This window comes from Paecilomyces variotii (genome assembly GCF_004022145.1).
Source record: "Paecilomyces variotii strain CBS 101075 chromosome Unknown C8Q69scaffold_8, whole genome shotgun sequence".
Classification (NCBI taxonomy): domain Eukaryota; kingdom Fungi; phylum Ascomycota; class Eurotiomycetes; order Eurotiales; family Thermoascaceae; genus Paecilomyces; species Paecilomyces variotii.
Genome location: NW_021167147.1, coordinates 715,884 through 737,226, shown reverse-complemented (window position 1 = coordinate 737,226; position 21,343 = coordinate 715,884). Strand labels below are relative to the sequence as shown.

The 21,343-nt window shown below is 49.0% G+C and overlaps 10 protein-coding genes across 10 annotated transcripts; 7 read left to right on the top strand and 3 right to left on the bottom strand.

Moving 5' to 3' along the window:
* Positions 1–118: 118 nt before the first annotated feature.
* On the bottom strand, positions 119–2,447 carry C8Q69DRAFT_472573 (signal recognition particle, alpha subunit, N-terminal-domain-containing protein). Its single transcript, XM_028630987.1, has 3 exons — positions 2,126–2,447; positions 1,781–2,060; positions 119–1,729 (listed from the first exon to the last, which is right to left on the bottom strand). Exons 1-3 carry the CDS (start codon positions 2,348–2,350, stop codon positions 294–296), a joined length of 1,941 nt encoding a protein of 646 aa, XP_028483728.1. The 5' UTR covers positions 2,351–2,447; the 3' UTR covers positions 119–293.
* Positions 2,448–2,641: 194 nt separating this feature from the next.
* On the top strand, positions 2,642–3,831 carry C8Q69DRAFT_508430 (ER to Golgi transport protein Yif1; the record flags this gene model as incomplete). Its single annotated transcript, XM_028632976.1, has 3 exons — positions 2,642–2,929; positions 2,996–3,559; positions 3,613–3,831. 3 exons carry the CDS (start codon positions 2,642–2,644, stop codon positions 3,829–3,831), a joined length of 1,071 nt encoding a protein of 356 aa, XP_028483727.1.
* A 396-nt stretch (positions 3,832–4,227) lies between these two features.
* C8Q69DRAFT_472571 (hypothetical protein) lies at positions 4,228–5,880 on the bottom strand. The gene has a single exon (XM_028630986.1). It carries the CDS (start codon positions 5,737–5,739, stop codon positions 4,330–4,332), a length of 1,410 nt encoding a protein of 469 aa, XP_028483726.1. The 5' UTR covers positions 5,740–5,880; the 3' UTR covers positions 4,228–4,329.
* Positions 5,881–6,685: 805 nt separating this feature from the next.
* Positions 6,686–8,271, top strand: C8Q69DRAFT_487488 (major facilitator superfamily domain-containing protein; the record flags this gene model as incomplete). Its single annotated transcript, XM_028631990.1, has 6 exons — positions 6,686–6,788; positions 6,846–6,921; positions 6,987–7,151; positions 7,205–7,562; positions 7,618–7,857; positions 7,921–8,271. The coding sequence occupies 6 exons, from the start codon at positions 6,686–6,688 to the stop codon at positions 8,269–8,271; spliced, it is 1,293 nt and encodes a 430-aa protein (XP_028483725.1).
* An 87-nt stretch (positions 8,272–8,358) lies between these two features.
* C8Q69DRAFT_487487 (hypothetical protein) lies at positions 8,359–9,680 on the bottom strand (the record flags this gene model as incomplete). The annotated part of the gene is made up of 3 exons (XM_028631989.1): positions 8,359–8,826; positions 8,857–8,913; positions 8,967–9,680. 3 exons carry the CDS (start codon positions 9,678–9,680, stop codon positions 8,359–8,361), a joined length of 1,239 nt encoding a protein of 412 aa, XP_028483724.1.
* An 86-nt stretch (positions 9,681–9,766) lies between these two features.
* Positions 9,767–12,047, top strand: C8Q69DRAFT_315396 (allantoate permease). The gene is made up of 7 exons (XM_028627301.1): positions 9,767–10,046; positions 10,102–10,377; positions 10,444–10,839; positions 10,901–11,128; positions 11,195–11,319; positions 11,394–11,648; positions 11,722–12,047. The coding sequence occupies exons 2-7, from the start codon at positions 10,156–10,158 to the stop codon at positions 11,981–11,983; spliced, it is 1,488 nt and encodes a 495-aa protein (XP_028483723.1). The 5' UTR covers positions 9,767–10,046; positions 10,102–10,155; the 3' UTR covers positions 11,984–12,047.
* Positions 12,048–13,484: 1,437 nt separating this feature from the next.
* On the top strand, positions 13,485–14,674 carry C8Q69DRAFT_315177 (60S ribosomal protein L14). Its single transcript, XM_028627298.1, has 4 exons — positions 13,485–13,531; positions 13,614–13,747; positions 13,833–14,096; positions 14,231–14,674. The coding sequence occupies exons 2-4, from the start codon at positions 13,622–13,624 to the stop codon at positions 14,288–14,290; spliced, it is 450 nt and encodes a 149-aa protein (XP_028483722.1). The 5' UTR covers positions 13,485–13,531; positions 13,614–13,621; the 3' UTR covers positions 14,291–14,674.
* C8Q69DRAFT_315178 (putative nascent polypeptide-associated complex subunit) lies at positions 14,675–16,056 on the top strand. Its single transcript, XM_028627299.1, has 3 exons — positions 14,675–15,213; positions 15,348–15,406; positions 15,463–16,056. The coding sequence occupies exons 1-3, from the start codon at positions 14,983–14,985 to the stop codon at positions 15,797–15,799; spliced, it is 627 nt and encodes a 208-aa protein (XP_028483721.1). The 5' UTR covers positions 14,675–14,982; the 3' UTR covers positions 15,800–16,056.
* A 14-nt stretch (positions 16,057–16,070) lies between these two features.
* Positions 16,071–17,486, top strand: C8Q69DRAFT_529112 (hypothetical protein). Its single transcript, XM_028633686.1, has 3 exons — positions 16,071–16,221; positions 16,298–16,693; positions 16,765–17,486. Exons 1-3 carry the CDS (start codon positions 16,105–16,107, stop codon positions 17,026–17,028), a joined length of 777 nt encoding a protein of 258 aa, XP_028483720.1. The 5' UTR covers positions 16,071–16,104; the 3' UTR covers positions 17,029–17,486.
* A 912-nt stretch (positions 17,487–18,398) lies between these two features.
* C8Q69DRAFT_315174 (hypothetical protein) lies at positions 18,399–20,130 on the top strand. Its single transcript, XM_028627297.1, has one exon. The coding sequence runs from the start codon at positions 18,693–18,695 to the stop codon at positions 19,764–19,766; it is 1,074 nt and encodes a 357-aa protein (XP_028483719.1). The 5' UTR covers positions 18,399–18,692; the 3' UTR covers positions 19,767–20,130.
* Positions 20,131–21,343: the final 1,213 nt, after the last annotated feature.

The following is a 21,343-nucleotide window of genomic DNA, read 5'->3' as shown; positions in this document are numbered from 1 at the left end:
CTGTTAAAGTGCATATACAGCAGTCCTATATAGAACATAAGAAGATTTCTCTACGCTTTATAAGTGTGAGCATTGCTACTTCGTCGTTTATATTTCAAAAAGCTATTTAGAAATCATCTGCCAGAACTCTGCATATCTTCTAACCTTCTCAGATATTCTACATAGTAAAGTGTAAGATCGACCTGAGATATCTAGGGAGTAGCAAATTAAGTCACAACTTTCATGTCTATATTCAAGCTATGCATAACGATTAATGGTAACAGTGGAGCGGATATCATGGTTGCCCCGACATATTACTTCATCAACAAGTTGACAGCCCAGGGGACACTGAGGCCTCTGAGATCACCATAGTGTTGGCCAACGCCCAGAAACACAATTGGGATACCAGTCGCATGGACCATACTGACCAAGGTGCCAACCATATCACCAACGGTATCACACTTGCTGATAATGAATCCATCCAGATTCCTACCAGGACCGAACGCCTGGTTGAAATTGCGGGCCTGCATCACACTATCTGTTCCGACAAGAGCTTCTCCCACCATGAATATCTTATCAGGATTGGCGAACTTGGCAAACTTCTCCAGCGAAGACATCAAACGTTGATCATTGTGGCGCCGTCCAGCAGTGTCGATCAGGACAACGTCAAATTTGTTGGAAGCAGCGTAGTTCACGGCATCTTTCGCGACATTCGCAGCATCCTTGCCATATCCCTTTTCGTAGAGCTCCACCTCACCAACATTCTCACGCGCACTAAGTTCCTTCAGATTCCGAGCATGTACGCGGAGCTGCTCGACGGCCCCGGAACGGAAGGTATCACAGGCTGCGATCAAGACACGGTAATTGTTTTGAAGCAAGAAGAAACAGATCTTGCTCAAGTTCGTTGACTTTCCAACTCCGTTGACACCAACAATGGAAATGACATACGGACGAGGCGTCTGCGATTTGCTAGTTGGTGCCGTCACGGATTGGATCTCACGTAGGAGGTCCAGGGACGAAGTAGGAGTAAGCATCTTCCGCAGAGAAGACTCCATGGCAGTTCGGAGCGCGGCATCAATGCTCTGAAAGCTACCGGTTTTCTTTCCAACAAGTTCGCGCTCGACTCCCTGGCATAGACGGATCGCCGCTTCTCGCGCTACGTTCTTCTTCAAGAGGTGATCTTCCATGGCTTTCAGGGGCTTCTCGAGGTCGGCTTCGGTCAAGACCTTGCCTCCCACAATATTGCGGAAAAGACCACCAATAGCATTGAAACCGGAACCCATGATGCCCGTCGAAGACCCGGCTTTTGCCTTTTGTGCATCTGCACTTTCGAGAATAGAGTTGATCTCCTCGCCCAGATCCTTCAGTACGAACTGGCCCTTTCCGGTCTTCTTTCCCCAAGATTCCTGTGCCACAGCTTGAACAGCCGGGACTTGTCCCTCCTCGTCTGGCGCGGCAGAATAGTCAAGGACCTCTCCGTCATCCTCGTCAGCAAGGCCATCCGCATCCCACTTTCGCATCTTCTTCCCGGTAGTCTTTGGTTTTCCTTTCTTCAAACTTTCTTCGCCCGAGGAAGCGTTCGCGTTCGCATTGGCGGCTTTGCGTGCGCGGCGGGATACACGTCCACCTGGGCCAGTTTTTCCTGTGATAATGTGAGAAGAACCTGGGGTAGACGGCCTGGATGTATTAGGAGACTGTGATGGCGTACTCTCAAGAGAGAGCGCCTCAGTCCGCGCAGCTTGAGGCTGCGCTGTTCAATGGTCAGCAGCTTTCTCCTCAGGTAAAAATCAATCAAGCATACCTTTGAGAAGGGCAGGAACCGGCGGCGGAGGCGGACCTCCATTATCAGACGAGACAAACGGGTCGTCCTTCTCCTTCGTCGCCACAAGAGGCTCCTTGGCTTCAACCGCAGTGCCTTCAAGCTCCCGAACCTGCTGGTCGAAGTATTTGTCGAATGGGTACACGACTACTCTTGCCCGGAGACTCTTCAGCTCCGATTTGTAAAGGTCGACAAAGATCGTGGCTATATTGTCCAGAAGCTTGTCGATCCAGCTGAGATGAAGTAGAGATTGATAGACGGCCTAGATAGTTTTCCATGATGTCAATGCCACCGTCCATTGCGACTAAAAAGAGATGCACAACGAACCACAAAGACAAGGCCCATTTCCTCGACTTTCTTCCATTTCAGACTGTACTTCTCCCTCTTGTAAACCGGCGAGACACCCTCGACAGTATGACTTTGCGGCCGCACTTTCTCTTCGATAAACACATCGTTGATAAGACCGTTGACGACATGAGCGCCAACCGGGGCGTAGGATCTCGACCAGAGAACGACCCCGGAGGTAGTGAAAATCTCAAAAGCATCCAACATATCGACTGGCTTTTCTGGTTGTCGCGCTGCAAAAACTGGACGAGCAATGAACGGTGTGGGGAGAAGCTGCGGCGAAAGCTGTCGGCGCGCGACACTCGGGCCACGTACTAACTAATGGAGTCCAAACTCGCAACCCCGGAAGTGCAACTTAACTATCTTCACATTCAGGATCACAACCATCTTCGCCGCGGCACGAGCGCTCCGCAACCAAGGTCTGCGCCTCTACGACTCCTCTCGACCTCCTCCTCACTCCTCACTCCTCCCGTTTCTCCTTGCTCGTCTCCATCCACCATGCAGCGCTCGTCGTTTGCTCCGCCGCCCGCGCACTCCCCTCCGCTACACCATCCGGTGCCGCAACACGTCTCGACGGTCCCTATGATGCGATCTCCTCCTCCGCCGGTTCCTCCGCAGTCCCAGAGTGCTGGCTATGGGAATCCATATCAGCCTGCGCCCGCGCAGGGCGGAAGCGGGACATTTGCGCCTGGGTTCGGTGGTTTCATCAACGAACCCACGGCCCAGATGGGTTTCCAGGTGGGAAAGACTGCGATGATGGCTGGGCAAGAATATATGGAACAAAATGTATGGAAACCATCTCACTTCGTTCAAGGCTGTCTTTAATGTCTGTACGATCTTAACCGTCTGCAGTTCAACCGTTACATTTCTATCCCCGCCCTCAAGCACTACTTCAATGTGTCCAATTCCTATGTCCTCAGCAAGCTAGCACTCGTATTCTTCCCTTGGCGGCATAAGCCTTGGTCTCGCCAGCAAGCACGTTTGACGGCGACTTCCGCAGGCCCCAATGGTCAGATCACGCAGCAACAATACTCGTCGATCTTCCTCCCTCCTCGTGATGATATCAATTCGCCGGATATGTACATTCCAACGATGGCCGTGGTGACATATATTCTCCTCTGCACCGTTCTGGCCGGTCTCAGGGGCAGCTTCCACCCGGAGCTGCTGGGGTCCATTACGACAACAGCTCTGGCTGTTATATTCTTTGAGATTCTCTGCTTGAAGGTAGCTATGTATCTTCTGAGCATCACAAACGACTCTCAGCTACTGGACCTAGTCGCGTATTCAGGATACAAATTCGTTGGAATCATCGTGACCATGCTTGTGTCTGAGATTCTGACCCCGGGACGTGGAACTGGTGGCTGGGTTGGTTGGACAGTGTTTACCTACACTTTCCTTGCTAATGCTTTCTTCCTGGTGAGCTCCAATAAATCTCTCTTTTCCTTCGAACAAGCCTGACATATACGCAGCTCCGCTCCCTTAAATACGTCCTCCTTCCGGACTCTACCAGTGATACCTCTATGCGCACAGGCTCCATGCACACTGTTGCCCGATCTCAACGGAACCGCCGCACCCAATTCCTCTTCATCTATTCGTACATCGTCCAGTTCGTTTTTATGTGGATTCTCAGCAGGGAGGGTCCAGCAACTGCTGACGTGACGAAGACGGGTGCCGCGGGAACCCTATGATGAAATTCTTAGCGAGCATGCAGTATTGTTTCTCTTCTTCCAACTTTACGATTCCATAGACAGGAAGGGCTACGGGAGGAATTTGATGGACAGTGGAAGAGAGATGACACCAGAGATTTGGCTCCGATGAGTTATGGTTCTTCTTTACTTTGGCCGTCGTTATGTGTTGCATTTACTGAATTCTCCCAATATCCCCTGCCCAGTATTATTAAATCATTTAGAATCTTTTCCCTTTGCATCTTCGGGCATCAAAATTAGCTCTTCAATGAGAAATAAAAATATTAATCTTAGGCGATGGACAGGACTCAGCGGCGCATCACAGCATCATGATTGATCTAGCTGGAAATAACATAATTCCTAGTTGTGTATAGCAGACGAAATCAGGGTTTACTGATTACCACTTTCCTCATATCTAATTCCATGTCCATGCTTTTTTTTCCTCTTTGAAACCAGCATGCAGGTCCTATGAACCACCTTGCGATGCAATTTCAAGATCATCTACTCAATGACTGATACAGGGTTCGACACTTCCTCTGACAACTGTGACCACCGGCTTGTCTCTACCCTCCCATCCTTGATCACAGCTAGTAGGTTCTTGTCAGGTTCATCAAAAATCGTCACGTCCTCAAGGGGATTCTGCGTCAATATCAAAAGATCCGCCGCGAAACCCGGCTGGATCTGACCCAAGAAATCAGGTTTGCGTAACATCTTTGCTGCATTTACCGTTGCGCTCTGAAGAATGGCTAACGGCGACAGCACCTGGGATCGTATAGCGAATTCCTTCGTCTGCGCAATACCTAAAGGTCCAAGAAGATCGGTGCCATAGCACAAAGTCACACCAGCCTCGGAGGCGATTTGAAGAGAGCGCAATCCCGCGCGAAGAACTGCTTCATTCTTTACGACTGATTCTGGTGGCAGAAAACCAGGCCATCGTGGAGATGACATTTCGGAGTATGCGATTAGGGTTGGTGTCAGAAAGACGCCTTTTTCGGCCATGATCTTAGCTGTTTCAGTATCGATCATATTTCCGTGCTCTATGCCCTTGACCCCGTTGTTGATCGCGTGCATTATTGAACGAGGTGTGTACGCGTGCGCAGTGACCCATGTGTCATAGGTATCTGCCACTGTTGTGATTGCCTGGATCTCCTCAGCAGTGAACTGAAGGTTGGTGAGCGCGTCTGTAGGACTAGCTACACCTCCGCCGGTCATGATCTTGATGAAATCAGCACCGCTCCTTAGTTCCTCCCTGGCATACTTGATACATTCAGGAACGCCGTCGCAGAGTCTTCCCAGACCGGTCACCGTGCCACCACAGCACTCAGTATGATCATGACTAGCCCGAAGATCAGCATGGCCGCCCGTCTGCGTCAAAGCATGGCCGGCAATGAACAGACGAGGACCCTGAAATACACCCTCTGCAATTGCTTCTTTTAGAGCCAGAGAAGCACCGCCGCAGTCCCGGACGGTAGTGAACCCTCGACGGAGCATTTGTTGACAAACGAACGGCTGCCTGAATTTCGATACATCCTCTGCAATTCCGAAGGCACCACCGAGGTCTTTCCCTCCAGGAACAGCTGTGAGATGCACATGGCAATCTATCAGCCCGGGACAGAGGTACTTCGATCCAAGATCAAGAACAGTCACGCCTGAGTCGGCTATCTCTGCTTCCTCGGCGATAGTGTCGGTGATGCTCTCTACGAAGCCGCCAGATATCTTCACGGTGCTGTTTGAACGGACTGAACCATCGACCGGATTAATAATATTTGCATTTCTGAAAATATACGTTTTCTGCGGTTGGGGCAGCCAAGGCTTGAGCAACTTTTCAGGTGTAGTCCTCGTCTGCATGCTGAAGTTTTCGTCGTCAAATTCTCGATATGATATGTCCATCCAGTTCGCTACTGTAGGCATTGATCTTTGGAAATAAGAAAAGGAAGCAAGATGCTTTCTCAAAAAACTCCATAACCATAAACATGAGATCAGTACAGCCTTTTGTCTCTCACGCCGCAGATATGCGCTCTCGGGCAGGATTGCAACCCCGCAGAAGAGATCTCCGCATTGATTCCAGCTGATAAGTAGCGTAGTATAGAAGAATTGCCCACCAACTAAAGGTGCGGAATTCCTAGCGTGTAGACATTGGACCAGCCACTAGGAGATAAGTTCAAGCTTCCAGACTCGTGTTTAAATGCCACTATCCTGTTACGGCCAATTAATTGTCGACTTGGCCGATCGGGAATAATCTACTTATCCTGGCCTTTGGTAAAATGATAAGTTGTCAGTGCCGGAAGCCGAGATCTTTGATAGTTGGGATCAGCGGACATCGTCCGAAGATAGGCAAGATGATCGGTATGACAGGACATATATTAGATCCTGCACGACTTGCATGGGCGCATACGCTGGAGAGTTATACAGCTATAGATTGCTGGATTTAACAACTGTGTCATCTTCTTTGACCCATCTCTGGCATCCTGCTACGAAGAGTTAGTATCAGGCATAAACACAGGAGCCATGCTTGTCGAGAAGGGGAAGTCATCATCGGGTAGACCCGATACCATCGATAAAGGAGCTCAACAGTCTTCAGTGCCAATAGAATTGGCAGAAGGCGATAATATTGACGTTGGAAGAGTCACGTATACAAAAGATGAAGAAAAGGCAGTTCTTAAGAAGATTGATTGTGTTATTCTGCCCATGGTATGTGCAAGTCTGGTTATTATAACATGACATGTCCTATTTACCGGGACGAGAGGCATCGCTAATTGCTGGCAACATATCAGATGTGCCTGGTATTTTTCTTTCAGTGTAAGATAGAACTGGTCTATCAATGATCGTTTCACTATTGACAATATCGAATCAAGATATGGACAAACAAAGTCTCAGTTATGCATCTGTCTTCGGCCTTATCGATGATCTGAATCTGAAAGGGACACAGTATTCTTGGTGTTCATCAATATTCTATATCGGTACATCCACAGCTTCCTTTTCCTGGAAAGTGGGATTATTTTCCTGATGGTAAATAGGACAACTTGTCTCTGAATATCCTTTTATTTACTTAATGAGCAAGCTACCTTTGGCTAAATTCGTCGGTGTAACGATGTAAGTCGAGAACAGCCAGTTACAGACATGCAGAATCCTTGATCTAACTTAGACGTCCGGTCTAGCATTATTTGGGGTGGTATATGCATGTGTCTTTCAGCTGCTCACAACTATGCAGGGTTTGCAGCTGTTAGGTTTCTTTTAGGGCTGTCCGAAGGTGCAGTATCTCCCGCTTTCGTTTCTATCACGAGTATATGGTATAGAAAGAGTGAACACCCGATGCGAATAGGGTATGTCATTCGTTCTCCTCTAACATAATTGCTATGCACTAAGGTCCTTGCAGCATGTGGGTGACGATGAATGGCCTGGCACAAGTTATTGGGTCGTTATTGATGTACGGCATCGGGAAGAATTCTACACTTAGCCTTGCGCCATGGAGAGTGTTATTTCTCATATGTGGATCATTAACTTCCTTCTGTGGAATACTATTCTACATCCTCATCCCAAGTGTTCCTGAGAAAGCTTGGTTCCTCAATCAGCGGGAGAAGGAGGTTCTAATGCTTCGCATGGCTAAGGACCGCGAAGGAGGGGACAAGACGCACTTCTCGGTCGATCAGCTGAAAGAAGCATTGACTGATGCTAAAGCTTGGCTCGTGTTCTGGTTCGGTGTGCTCGTCACCATGCAATCTCCAGTTTTAACGGTAACATTCCCTTCTTTTCAATCACCAAACTATCATACTGACGGGCTCCACATAGTTTGCCTCGCTCGTCATTAATAATATCGGGTATAACAAGTTTGAAACAATGTTATACACGTCCCCGTCAGGAGCTGTTCAGATCGTCTTCATTTGGATCGGTGTACTTGGATGCTTCCTCATGCCAAATAAGCGCTGTCTTGTCGTTATCTTCCTCATAATACCACCTTTTGTTGGAAACATCCTTCTTTTGAGACTTCCAATCTCGGCAGGTTGGGGTCTGATTGTTGCCTCTTGGCTCGTGAGTCCTAAATACCCTCGACTCGTTCTGTTTAAGGTGCTGACAATGTGCTTTTCGTCATAGTCGTCGATTATATCAGATATCATGTCTGTTCTCCTAAGCCTCAGTGCTTCTAACGTTAAAGGGAACACTAAACGTGCCATTGTGAACACATTCTTCTTCATAGGATATTGTGCTGGGTGCATCGGAGGGCCGCAGCTGTGGACGGTGAAACCACGATACTTCGAAGGTGTTGTCACTGCAATTGTGACCTGGCTTTTGCTGCTCATCGCTACAGCGGCATACTGGTATCTCTGTGCCAGGGACAATAGACTCCGAGATATAGCGGAGCAAGAAACGACAAGCGTGCCCACTGTGGAAAAGGGACAAGATATCACCGACAAAGAGGATCCCTCGTTCAGGTACAGTTGCTAGGACAGCGAGCTCGTTTATGAGAATAATGTTCTCTGAAATCTGCGGTCATCAAAGCAGGCACTGTTGCTTTAAACCAACAATCTCCTTCTAGCATCCGTGTAGATGCGCACAGGTAGCAAACAGCATCATCCCAAACTCATCAACAGATCGTAGCCACTGATGGATTCTTTTGCGTCTGTTTGGAGACCCCGTCTCTGGGGAGCGCCAGAGTTCGAACGTTCTCAGATCTCCGTCTTCCCATAGTGAGAGATGTCTGTCATACTCTTTCTCCCAAGTTACACGATCTTTCGCTTCCCATAGTAATTTGTTTCCAGGAACTGGAAGGTCACCTAGTTCTTCAGCAAGGTATACTGGGACCTGGTTTGTTGAATTGAATACGTTGTTGAAAAGATAAGAGGCGAAAATAACGCGCCTTTTTGCTGAAGCCACAATCCACGATTCCCATGAAGGACGGGTGTGCATCAGTTCTGCCGCAGATATCAGCCCACCGAGGGCGAGTCTGGAAGAGAATTCTTGGAGATGTACAATGGTTGAGCTGTCGACGAGTGGAATACCCTGCGCAGGTGAAAAGTATGCCATTATTACATAAATCAAATATGCCTGCGACGCAGCGAGCAGTTCCATTTGTCCATATGACTCGCGCTGAAAGTCCACATCAGTGAAAAGTGAGAGCGTCTACATTTCGGGAGAAATACCTCTTCTATCAATCTCTCCATTTCCCGCTGCACAGTTGATGTTACGATCGCCTCGCTTCCAATGGCTCTCGTTTCCCACATACGAACTAGGCTGTAGCAGTTCGCCAACGCAAGTGGGAGTTCCCTTGTATTTACTTGCACTGTATGTATAATCGGTGGGACACATACGTCTCTCAACATGTACTTTGGATACGATGCCAAGACGCAGGATAGAAACTGCACCGTATACGGTAAGAATGTTTTCGGGATCTGATTATCTGACGGAAAGAAGCTCTCCAACCAGCGATTTCGAATCTGAGTGCTATCTGCAATAGACACGAGATCAAGATGAGAGAAGTCCAGATTCAGACGATCAGATAATTGTGATCTAGTATCAGTTTGAACTAGATTCGAAGACCCTAGCTGATGCGTAGGACTGGTGACGGACCCATCACCCCTATCTGAGACACTGCTTCTCGACGGTTGCGGGGTTTGACCTCCAAACTGCGATGTGCTTATGCCGTGGAAGATGTCATGATTTGTCTGGTTAGCAGGTGACATGCTAGAATAACATCCACTTGTTGAGGTCGTGTACTGACAGTCCAAGTTCCGGGACTGGCATCTAGAGCAACGTGGTCTCTCGTGACCGCAACGGGCTTTCGCCTTGGTGCATTGTCTGCAGGCCTTCTTCCGCGCAGGTGTATTTTTGTTGCCTTTGGAGCCGGCAGGAGACATATTGATCTTGTTCACAAACAATAGTTGACGAAGACGTCTGGCGTTCAAAGGGAACTATGATTAGTCATCACATCACCAGTGTGAGGGCTTCAAATGTTTACTTTCCGCATAACTTTGACAACTATCGTGAAGACACAAGCAAATGTGCTGCTTGATCAATATGATTCCAAGTCCTCAATCCCAATGATATTCTCGCTCCATATTCCATTGGGTTTATCCTACATGTATCACGTAGGAAACCAGTTAATCTTTGAAACACCGAGGTCCAGTACTTATCAAACTAGCCGTCCGTGGCGGGACCTCCCGATCCGGTTATTGATAGGGTATCCAGCCGCACGGGGTGAACGTTCCTGGTGATCAGTTAGAGTATGGGTTTTTCTTTCAAATGCAAAGCCATGGTAATATTGACTGTTTTGCTTAGTATAACTGGTACGATAATTTTGGTCAAGCAATCTCTGGAATATTCGTCACGAGGATGGGCATCACCGACAGGCGAAATGTGCCCTCCGTTATCGACACCACGGTGGTCGATGCTGATGTCGAAGCGGACTCTGAAGCAGATAATGCATTTTCTAGTCATGTCCTACGCAAAATTGACCTTCGCCTAATGCCATTGCTGTTCATCACCTACAATCTGAATTTCATGGACAAAACGATCCTTTCCAGCGCGGCTGTATTTGGCCTCGAAGAAGACACGGTAGGTTCTAACGGTCTCCCTCATTATCCTATATTCTAGTAATTATCTTATTTAACGCTATTTTAGCATCTGAAAGGTTCCCAATACAGCTGGGTATCAAGCATCTTCTATTTTGGCTATCTCTTCTGGCAATATCCGACATCAGTACTGATCCAAAAACTACCTGTCGGGAAGTATGTTTCGGTTAATACTCTTTTCTGGGGGACAGTTGTTGCTTTAACGGCGGCCTGTACCAACTTTGGTGGTTTGCTTGCGGTTCGCTTTCTACTTGGCGTTGCGGAAGCGACGATATCACCAGCCTTCCTCTTTATCACCTCCATGTGGTATACCCGAGAAGAGGTCCCTACGCGGGTCGGGATATGGTTCTCAGGGAATGCAATTGGAGGAATTTTTGCGAGCTTTATTGCGTATGGGATCGGACATATTGAACGACCCTTTTCTCCGTGGCGGTGGCTGTATATTGTACGCTGGCATCTCTTTTTCGTTCATCCCATGCCAGGCATTTGCTGATTCCGACTCACAGATCCTGGGTGTAGCTACCTTCATATGGGGATGGGTGCTGCTAGCTTTTTTACCTGATTCCATTATGTCGGCCAAGTTCCTTACGGAAGAGCAACGAAAGGTTGCAGAAGGACGAGTCCAGGCCGCAGGAACTGGGAAGGGGAAAAGTTCCTGGAAAACTAGCCAAATCACTGAATGCCTTCTGGACCCTAAGACGTTTTTCTTTGTTGGTATATCGTTGCTCGCACAGGTACGGATGTCTTGTCGCCTCTACCTTTCAATATCAACGCTTCAAGGCTGACATTATACAATCAAGATCCCCAATGGCGGTACCCAGAATTTCGGCAACCTTGTCCTGAAAGGATTCGGTTTTACATCTCTCCAGACAACGCTAGTTACGCTTCCAGCATCGGTAATCTCATTCACAGTAATTCTAATCACGTATGTCACACTCCTTGCTCCCCGGCTATCTAAACCCATTCTGCATCGAACAGACTAATAAAGCGGCTACATAGTGGTCGACTTTCCAGCGAATTCCAGAACGTCACAACCTACCTTCTAATTATAGTCGTCATATTTCCTGTCATCGGAAGCGCCATCATATACACTAATGTCAGCAAAGGTCTTAATCTCTTTGCGTACTACCTCCTATCCACCGGACCAGGGGCTCTTCCACTCTCGATGTCCCTTGTCGGGGTTAATTACAAGGGCTCGACGAAGAAGTTGACCATGAGTGCGTTATTATTCATTGCGTATTGTACAGGGAACATGTGAGTTCTAACAATTATCGGGTTTTTCTCTCTATATATATAGAATTTTAAGAACTAACAAGTTGAATGGTAGATGTGGTCCCTTATTCTTTAAATCGTCCGAAGCTCCACACTACCATACAGCGTTCCGAGCCATTATTATCTGCTATTCCTTCGTAATTATCCTCGCGCTAGGGTTAAGAGTCTATCTAGTTCTGGTCAATAGATGGCGCGATGAAATTGAGAGTAACGAAGGCAGAAACACCGAGACAGAGTTGCTTATAGGAGATGAACAGGCGGACAACAAAGATGATGTAACAGATCTTAGGGCCAGAGGATTCAGATATCGAATGTGATTATAGAGATAATGATGATAGATGGTGTAGCTAGCGAATTTTACTTGGAAGTTCTGAACGAAAGACTTTGAGAGACGCGAAAATATATAGATAACAAACTTTCCACCCAATTGACGAAAACAAATCAGATTCTCCTAGAAACGCATAGCAGATATTTATCCAGATGGACATTGATTATGATTCATCGCACTGCAATTCTCAGCTTACTGGAATCTGCATTTGCTTTCCACCTATAGTATTGACTAGCACGTCAGTTGCAGTGCAGTAATAGGCTGCGGGATATTACCAACAAGTCAAGTTCCCGAAAGACGCTTGACATACGTTTCGAGTGGACATACTCTCTTGCGTGGTTCGTGTCTGACATGGGGATCTCAATAGTGTGTCCTTTGGGAGCACGTCAAAGAGATAGTAGTACGTGTAAGAGAAGGGAATTGGCATGTTTACATTCTACCACATCATCAAGAAACGCGTGATAAGTTGAATATAGTCCGCGAGGTTAAGCCATCAAGCTGATACGCTTGAGAATTACAAGAAACTAGAAGGTTTCGAATGATATGCCTGATAATAATTTTTTGGATTCATAATTCTAACTATCGCCTTCCTACACAGTGAGATACGACTGGATCTCTTGCCAAAACAAAGCAATGGACGCAAGTTGCCGGAGTTCAAATTTTGCTGCCAAGACCATTTCCTACTGAATATAAATGTCAGTCCCTGGACAATCAGAGGGCGGGTGACAACATAGTGATGGTTGGAGGTCCTCAGAGATCTTGGTGATAAAAGGATAGATCATCGCCCGAAGGCGTCATTTACTATCTAGGCATGATAGGGTGTAATCATCGGAGAGACGGGGAAGCGCAAAAGGCATCAACGTACCATATAGATGAATAATAAAAACGGTTGGCAAAGCAGGGTGAAGATTGGGTTGACCTGAATACCTGTTTGTCTTTTTTTTTCGAGTCAGCCAAGAACATTGGGCAAAACTTGGGATGAAATGAAACACGATATAGAAGTGCATATCAGAATATGTAAGAAATGAATATCATACGCCAGCACTGCTTTTGAAACCCCGGCGAGGGTTTCACAGAGCTGGGTCAATCGCAAATTACCGCATCATGTAAGAAGAACGACAGGAAGAAACAATGCTGTATACATACCAGTGACAATAGAGCTGCGAGAGCACAGTCGTGTTAGTGGGAGAGTCGAGCTGGAATCATGATATGTCTGGCACCGGTAGAACGCATTTCTCTACCATTGTAGATGCAGCACTGGGGGAAAAAAACAAGAGGGGGAAGCTTCGGGGCTTAAAAAGAGCTTTCCGGATCGGAAAAACAACTCGGCTAAGACGCGCTAGAACAAGGTGGGACGACAGCCCTAGACCACACAGAAGCCTTTGGCGGGCTGCTACTGGCTGCTAAGCGAGACTCATTGTGGGCGACGCTTCCACCTCCGAAATTCGCGATCCAGCACAGCAACTTCGCTCCGGACGACTCGACACTCGACTCTTCGACCAACAACCACCGTTACGCCAATCCGGAGTCGACGACCGTGAGTTTCCCCGAGCATTATCATCGCCGCTGCGTTCTGCTGGTTGCAATTACGCTAACTCCAGTGTGCGCCTTTTCAGAAGCCTTCGCCATGGCCGAAATCGATATCAAAGTCTCGTCATGGAAGCTTGTTGAGGTTGGGCGCGTTGTGCTCATCCGCAGCGGCCCCTACACCGGCAAGCTGGCTACTATTGTCGAGATCGTTGACCACAGACGTGTACGTGACATCCAGAATCAAAGGGGGAAATGAGTTGGTTTGGCGGTCAATCGAATATCATATTGATTCAAATCGCGAATTGCAGGTTCTGGTCGACGGTCCCTCCAGCCAGGAGAACAAGGTCGTCCCCCGTCACGTCCTTGCTCTCTCTCACGCTACCCTCACTCCTTTCGTCATCCCCCGTCTGCCCCGTGCTGCCGGTACTGGCCCCGTGAAGAAGCTGTGGGAGAAGAACGAGATCGACGCCAAGTTCGCTCAGAGCAGCTTCGCCAAGCGCAGCGAGCAGCAGGAGCGGAGAAAGAACCTGACCGACTTCGAGCGCTTCAAGGTCCTCAGACTCAGGAAGCAGGTACGTTGATACTGTTTTCTACCACCGGGAGGAGTTATCTGCGAAGTTGGACACACATTCCAGGATGAATGGGTGTATACTACAATCGGAGGGAAAAGAAGAAACATTGGGCTAACTGGATACCTTCCTTGCAGGCTCGTTACGAGATCGCGAAGGCGCACGCCAAGGTCCGGGCTGCCGCCAAGTCGTCTTAGATGTTTTAGGTTTCGGTGCATGGTGCGAAGGAATTCCTTGGGTGGTCTGACATCGCTGGAGTCCATCCAGCAAATATCCGCTGTACGAATTATCATTGACAGCATAAAATGGTTCAAAAACTTTGATATCCGAGCAGTGGTTATCCTCATTGTGTCACGAAGAGCACGCTTGTTCCATTTACCGTGGATCTGGAGACACGGCCGGGATCAGCCGTGTTTCGATGCCAAAAATTATGAAATAACAATTTAGAAGTAATTTCGACGAGTTCTTAACTGTAGATATAAATGTCTCCATCATCGTTAACTAATGCGGGGACCGTAGCCTTGTATCTCAGGTTGTGTGTCTTGCCATTGGGGTCGTCGGGAGGGTAGCAGCCTCGCTAACGGTATTCGGCAAGATGCGCATCGGCCCTGGGACCTTCACACAGCTGTGCGGCTTCCAACCTCCAGCACGACAAAATTCACATCATCCACCACAGTCCATTATCAACGGCAAGGTATGTTCGAACTTGCTTTCTGGAGCCATACATTCTCACCACCGAGCCTGGAAAGTCCATTCCCCACCATGCGCGTACAGATGGTGGCGGGGTAGTATACTTCCCACGGCTCGTGCTGGATCAATTGTATAATTGCACAGTGCGCAATGCTAACGACCGCTTAACACAGCACTTCAAGCTCGTCCGAATCACAAAATGGCCAACCCTAGAGTCGAAGAGCTCCCCGACGAGGAAGTCCCCAAGGCGAACGTCGAAGATGCGGGCAGCAGCTCCGAGTCTGAGGCTGGAGAGGAGCCCACCATCCCCGGCGGCGCCGCTGTCACCATTCACTCCCGTAACGAGAAGAAGGCCAGAAAGGCCATTGGAAAGCTCGGCCTGAAGCACGTCCCTGGAATTACTCGTGTCACCCTCCGCAGACCCAAGAACGTATGAAGTCCATGACCCTTGTCGGAAAGATACCACCCCAGTCGGACGCCAGTCCCTCTCCGCGGCTGGAAGATACAATTTGAGAGCATCCGACATACGACTTTCTGCAGAAAGGCTAACGCGCCGTTCCACAGATCCTCTTCGTCATCAACCAGCCCGATGTCTACCGATCCCCCTCCAGCAACACCTGGATGTTGGTACCCCATTTGTCTGGACCCATATGGAACACTTGAGCTTACAATGCTACAGCATCTTCGGTGAGGCCAAGATTGAGGACCTGAACTCCCAGGCTCAGGCCTCCGCTGCCCAGCAGCTGGCTGCCGCCGAGGCCGCCGGCAACGGTGACGCCCACGCCGGTCACGACCACGACCACGACCACGACCACGGCAAGGGCAAGGCCCCTGAGACCGAGGCCAAGAAGGAGGAGGAAGAGGATGATGGCGAGGAGGTTGACGACTCCGGCCTCGAGGCCAAGGACATTGAGCTCGTCATGGCTCAGGCCAACGTCTCGAGAAAGAAGGCCGTTAAGGCTCTTAAGGAGAACGACAACGATATTGTCAACTCCATCATGGCTCTCAGCATATAATGATGGCCTGTGTGACGTTCTCATAGGTCAGGGAGTCGGTCCTGGCTGTGACTTTCGAATCAGCTGCAGTCAGGACCGAGTCCGAACGATAGTTAGGCAGATATCCCTCGGGAGGCTGATTCCTCTGGCGGTTGCCGTGTAAATCAGTTCAGTAAAAGAAATGCGAACCACTTTTCCTGCCATTGTATTTTCCAAGAGTCAATTTAATATGGTGCATTGTGTACGTAGAGCTGTCAGTTGTCCAGATGACCCTATTAGCATAGGGGAGCGATGTCGCTCGGGACACGGGAACATGGCGTCACGTGATGTGTTGGCATCCAAACCTTGCCGAACAGCCTCAACTCTCCGGAACGTCCATCTTTGCACGTCGACCCCATCCCCCTCCCTACCATCTCTCCTCTGCCACCATCACAATGGCTGCAGTACGTCAATTGAGTCCAATTACCCTGTGTCTCTCGATTGTCGCATGGACTGACGCCGCTAACTCTGTGTTTACAGCGCAGCGCTGCCCTCAAGCTTGACTGGACCAAGGTGACCGGCTCGCTGGGCCTCCGCGGTCAGACTGCCGCCTCCCTCCAGGCCTTCAAGAAGCGTAACGACGATGCGCGCCGCAAGGTTCAGGTGCTGTCTGAGCAGCCCCAGACTGTCGACTTCGCCCACTACCGCAAGATCCTGAAGAACCAGGCGGTCGTTGATGAGATCGAGAACTACTTCAAGAGCTTCAAGCCGGCCACTTACGACGTCAACCGCCAACTGAAGGCCATTGACGCTTTCGAGGCCCAGGCCGTCAAGAACGCTGAGGAGACCAAGGGCAAGGTCGAGGCCGAGCTGTCCAACCTGCAGAAGACCCTCGAGAACATCGAGACTGCCCGCCCATTCGAGGACCTCACTGTGGTATGTTTCGCTCCGGCGGCCCGAACGTGTGATCTTGGATGGTGTACTAAGATATGTTTGCTACTTTGCAGGACGAGGTTGCTGCCGCTCAGCCCGAGATCGACGAGAAGACCGCCTCCCTGGTTATCCGGGGCAAATGGATGCCGCCTGGCTACAAGGTGCGTTTTGCCTTCTACCCCGCCCATTTTCGTGGCATCTGGTCGATCTTTGAACTCTTTACTAATGCTTCGCGACCCGCAGGAGCGCTTTGGCGACCTTTCCGTTCTGTAAACGTCGTGACCTACTATCCTACGTTTCCCTTGTTACCCCCAACCAGTATGATCATGTCACCCTAGCCTCCATGTCAAATAGATGGATCAGCCTCTTGCGGTTTTCGCTTGTTGGCTGCATGACCTGGTCGTCCATGTATAGAACCCATGTTTGAATTAAATGGTTAATCCACATTGGTGTCCTCTTCCGTCCGACGTATCACCGTGTTCCCGGTCGCGTAGACAACTCGTCATCCAATGTTGTACCCTCCATAACGCCCGATGGCAGGACAACAATGCAGTGCTCTGGACGGGATAATGCCATATACCCATGTATCTACTGCGTATTGGGAAGGTGAACCGAAGTGCAGTCTTAGGGCAATAATAATATGCCGCTTGCAAGTTGCAACTCGCAGATCGCCGGGCAATCTATCCCATCTTAAGTGGAATCTGATGGAGCCAGTAGGCTTATAGTGGTATCAAGTATAGTTTCGGAGACGGATATAAGAGACCCTGTTCGTCCACCCGGACACTGATAACCAAAGACAAGCCCTGCAAGCGACAGCTTCGTCGAATTGAAGTGCGCTGCCCGGGGGTTTGGTCGACACGCATGATGTAGCTTTGCACTGACGCATTCAACCCTGCTGGCCGAATAGATATGCATTGCTCGCGAAGGTGTCATACCACAAGCGATATCAGACTGACAGGGTCTTTTCCTCCATAGGGTCCCAAGCAGGCAGTGATCTCTTTCATCCGGCGTCCGTCGAGTCAGTAGGCTCTTGGCGTTTCGCATACAACAAGTCATGCTGCCGATGCCAGACACGATCGAGATGCTCACAGCCCAAGCCACCATGTCTGTCGTGCGACTGCACAAGTCGTTGTTGAACCATCCAGCCGGAAGAGCCGTCCCAGCCGGGCGGGTCGAGGCGTTTATTCATAGTCAATGCGAAGATTACTCTGTACGACGTTGTGATCGTATCGTCAATCGTCCGAAAGCCCCTCCAGACTAAGTAGAGTATGGTATACAGGCCAATATCGGCTTTCGCACTACCTTGCTGGCTAACTGCCATCTGCTTCCCTGGACGGTTCATATCGTGGCATATTATTAGGTTTCGGCATCCGATCGAGCTTCCCCGCCTATTAGTACCATATGGTCGTCTCATCGAGTATTATTATTAGACCCTGGACCGCGCAAAAGAGAAAAATAATAAGAAAGGACCGCTTTTCTGCTTGGGTCGTCCCTCCTCTCTCTCTCCCCCTGGTTCCTTTCGCCTCTTTGTGTCACTTCCTGGACCAATTGATCGATCCGGATCTCCAACTTCTTTTTTCCCACTGCCACGGACCCAGGACGCACCCTGGTTGACGATATCAACCCCCGCGCTCGTTCGTGATCGACCAGTCGCTGCGCCCCAGGGATTTTCGCGCACCACCAGCGCATCGTGCAGAGGAAGTTTCCATCGGGCTGGGAAGATTTGCTGGCCCCAACTCGGAGGTACCGCGCATTTGGAAAGCCGGCGCCCCGAACGAGTGGTTTTGTGAACTCCCCACCGCTACCTAAGGCATTTATTTGTGTGAAGCCCCGCGGGGACTGCTACTATATGGACCGGGTTACGTGCACCCAGGTAGAAGGAAAGGAATAGGAAATCAAATCAGGCAACGAGAGTCCGGGTGATCGAGGAACAGCAGCGGCCATCAGCAGCATGAGCGTATGCTCTTGGCCCTGTTGTGACCTCGAGGGATCTATGTCGTGAATGGAACCCGTCCAGACGCCCTCCGATTGCGACCACACCGCTGGGACGTCGCGCTCTCTGCTGATGCAGCGACCCATCACTTCACGCTCTAGCCTGGAGAGCCTGCCTGTGGAAATTATTCAGAAAATCTTCTTGGAGTGTCTGGAGATCAGCCTGCCACGAGCTTCACTTTTCATCGCGCGCTCCCTCTCCGACCCGCTGATATATGCCTGGCTAGTCCGTCTAGCCTTCAGCAGCGCCAATGACAGTTCCCGCCATGGGTTCTTCACGCCGGACTTCCTGCCTCCGCCGTTGGACTTCTTTGCCCTGTCCCCGGAGGAGCGCAGTGTCCTCCAGACGCGACTTCTGCAATGCCGCTGGTGCACCGTGGAGCTGATGCGCAGATGCCAAAGGGACTATGTTGAACATGTAATCCGCCGCAAATGTCAGCAGCTGATCTTCAGCTCCCAGGATCGCGAATTTCTCTCCAATCTGGATAGCTACTTCTTGCGGCGGGCGCAGTATGACCGCGGCCGTAACGGCCGTCGGGGTAAGGGAGACATTATTCTCAATGCCAAAGATCCCGAGTCCCAGAGAGATCTCAAAGTTGCCATTTGGTTCAACTTTGGGGCAGTACAGATCCGAGAACCCAGTCCGGTCTTCTACGAGACCGACATGTTTCGTCTCCCTGCCTGCTCTGTTGACGCGCCCGCCCGAATGCCGGACAAGCTCCTTCATCCCCCATGGACAGGGGCTAAGCTGGAGTTCCTGTCCTTATTATCCCTGGAAGCCTACATTGACGAAGATAGCAGCTGCCATCGCTCCAAGCGCGTGATCCGCCAGGCAATCCACGCCAGGGACTTCAACACCTTTGAGAATCTCCTTGGCATGTACATACGGGTCAAGAACTACAACTACCCGCTCCGTTGGCCGGCGCGTCCTAGCCATTTCCGTGCTGCATTGAAATATGCTCGTGGCCCGAACGATCCATTTGTCAGGTACCTCGTGCAGAATCGCTGGCACGAGTTGCCGCCTCACGATATACGAACTAAAAACGACCTGATGGTAAATTTGGGGATGGGAGAGGGTTCTTAACGCCGCAACATAGAACTTGATGAGCCCTCCTCTGGATGGATGCGCGGACTGACTGCTTGATACGCTGTGACGAGCCGGTCATGGGATTCTATCCTATCATCGCTTTTTCATCTATCGAAAGCTTGGTCTGTCTCTGCTTTACCTCAGAATAAGGAAGTTCGAAACGAGCATTGACAGAAAAAATAAGTCAACTAAGAAAGGGGAGGAGAGAATGAAGACTACATTTTATAGATAGATACCATTACATGCATATTACTAGCAGTGGGAAAACACTCAGCGCGACCACGTAGCGTACTTGCGCGACAAAAATGAAAAAGAATTCGAACTCATTTCTTAGGATCTAGGAAATTAAACTAAAGTAAACATATGAATACATAGTAACAATTTACATAATAATCCTAATATATTTTGGCTTTATAAAACTGTCTGAGACTTTATCATTCCAACGCCCCGACAGGAAGGGAAGTCCAAGTGGTCCCTTGTTCCTATAAAGCCATCATACGCATTTTCTTAACTATAATGGGGATTTGATTCTTGAGCTGCCTAAAACAATTAAGCAGCTTGATGCCAACACTCACGTTGCTATTAAGGACCAAGTCACGAGATTGATATTATTACTGTATATCTATATGGAAGATATACAGCTGAAAGCAACTCAGTTTGAAACGAAGTATCTCTGTATCCTAATGCCATGATGACGACAGACACAGTCCGATTTAGGGAGGAATACATCGGATCCAGGAGGATATATCTATCTTCCCATTACGAGTCTTTTTAGCCAGAACATAAGAGTAAATAAGTGGCGAGAATAATACGTTTTATCGGATTGATTATGCTTATTGAGATATACTTGAAGAAAAAAAAAACGGGGTTTTATTAGACTGCACATCGCATGATTCCAAACATACGAGCAAGATATGTCTATTAAGTATGTTCCAGATCGAGACCAGAGGCTTGGTTATCTTATTCAAGTCATGAAGCACATAACTAGAGGGGTTCCGTGGGTGGATTTCATACAAATGGTTGGAAACGACTGGATTATATGTTTGTGGTTTGAAGACCTGATAGTGGGGAAAATATTCAGAAATCCATATTAACCATCTACTTAGAAGGTATATATCACAACAGAACTCGTTGGAGTTCAAGTCTGTTATTTCAGTTATGATCGATCTACTTAAAGGCTATCGAACTTAATATTTACTTACCCTAAAGCTTACGGGTGATTCTCTGCTGTCTTCAGAGAGCGAATAAAGTCACGTTAGATACATACCCCACAATTGGTGTACTCTCGAAAGCTTCTATCTCCCAAGTAAATAGGTAGACACTCGACAGATTCACCCCCATTTGCACGACGAAAGCAGCATTCTCCAGCGCCAAGAACTTACCGGAGCAGACCAAGCAGGTTAATTGTTACAAACAGAGCTGTTTTTAAACGTGGAGATCTGAAACCAACCACCCCACAGTGTTTTGTATCGGTACGACGCGATTTGGGAAGCAATCATTCCCTAGCTTTGTCGTCTCCCAGGACTCTTGTTGGCCCTCGTCGCTGAGTTATCTACTCACTCGTTCCTGGATGA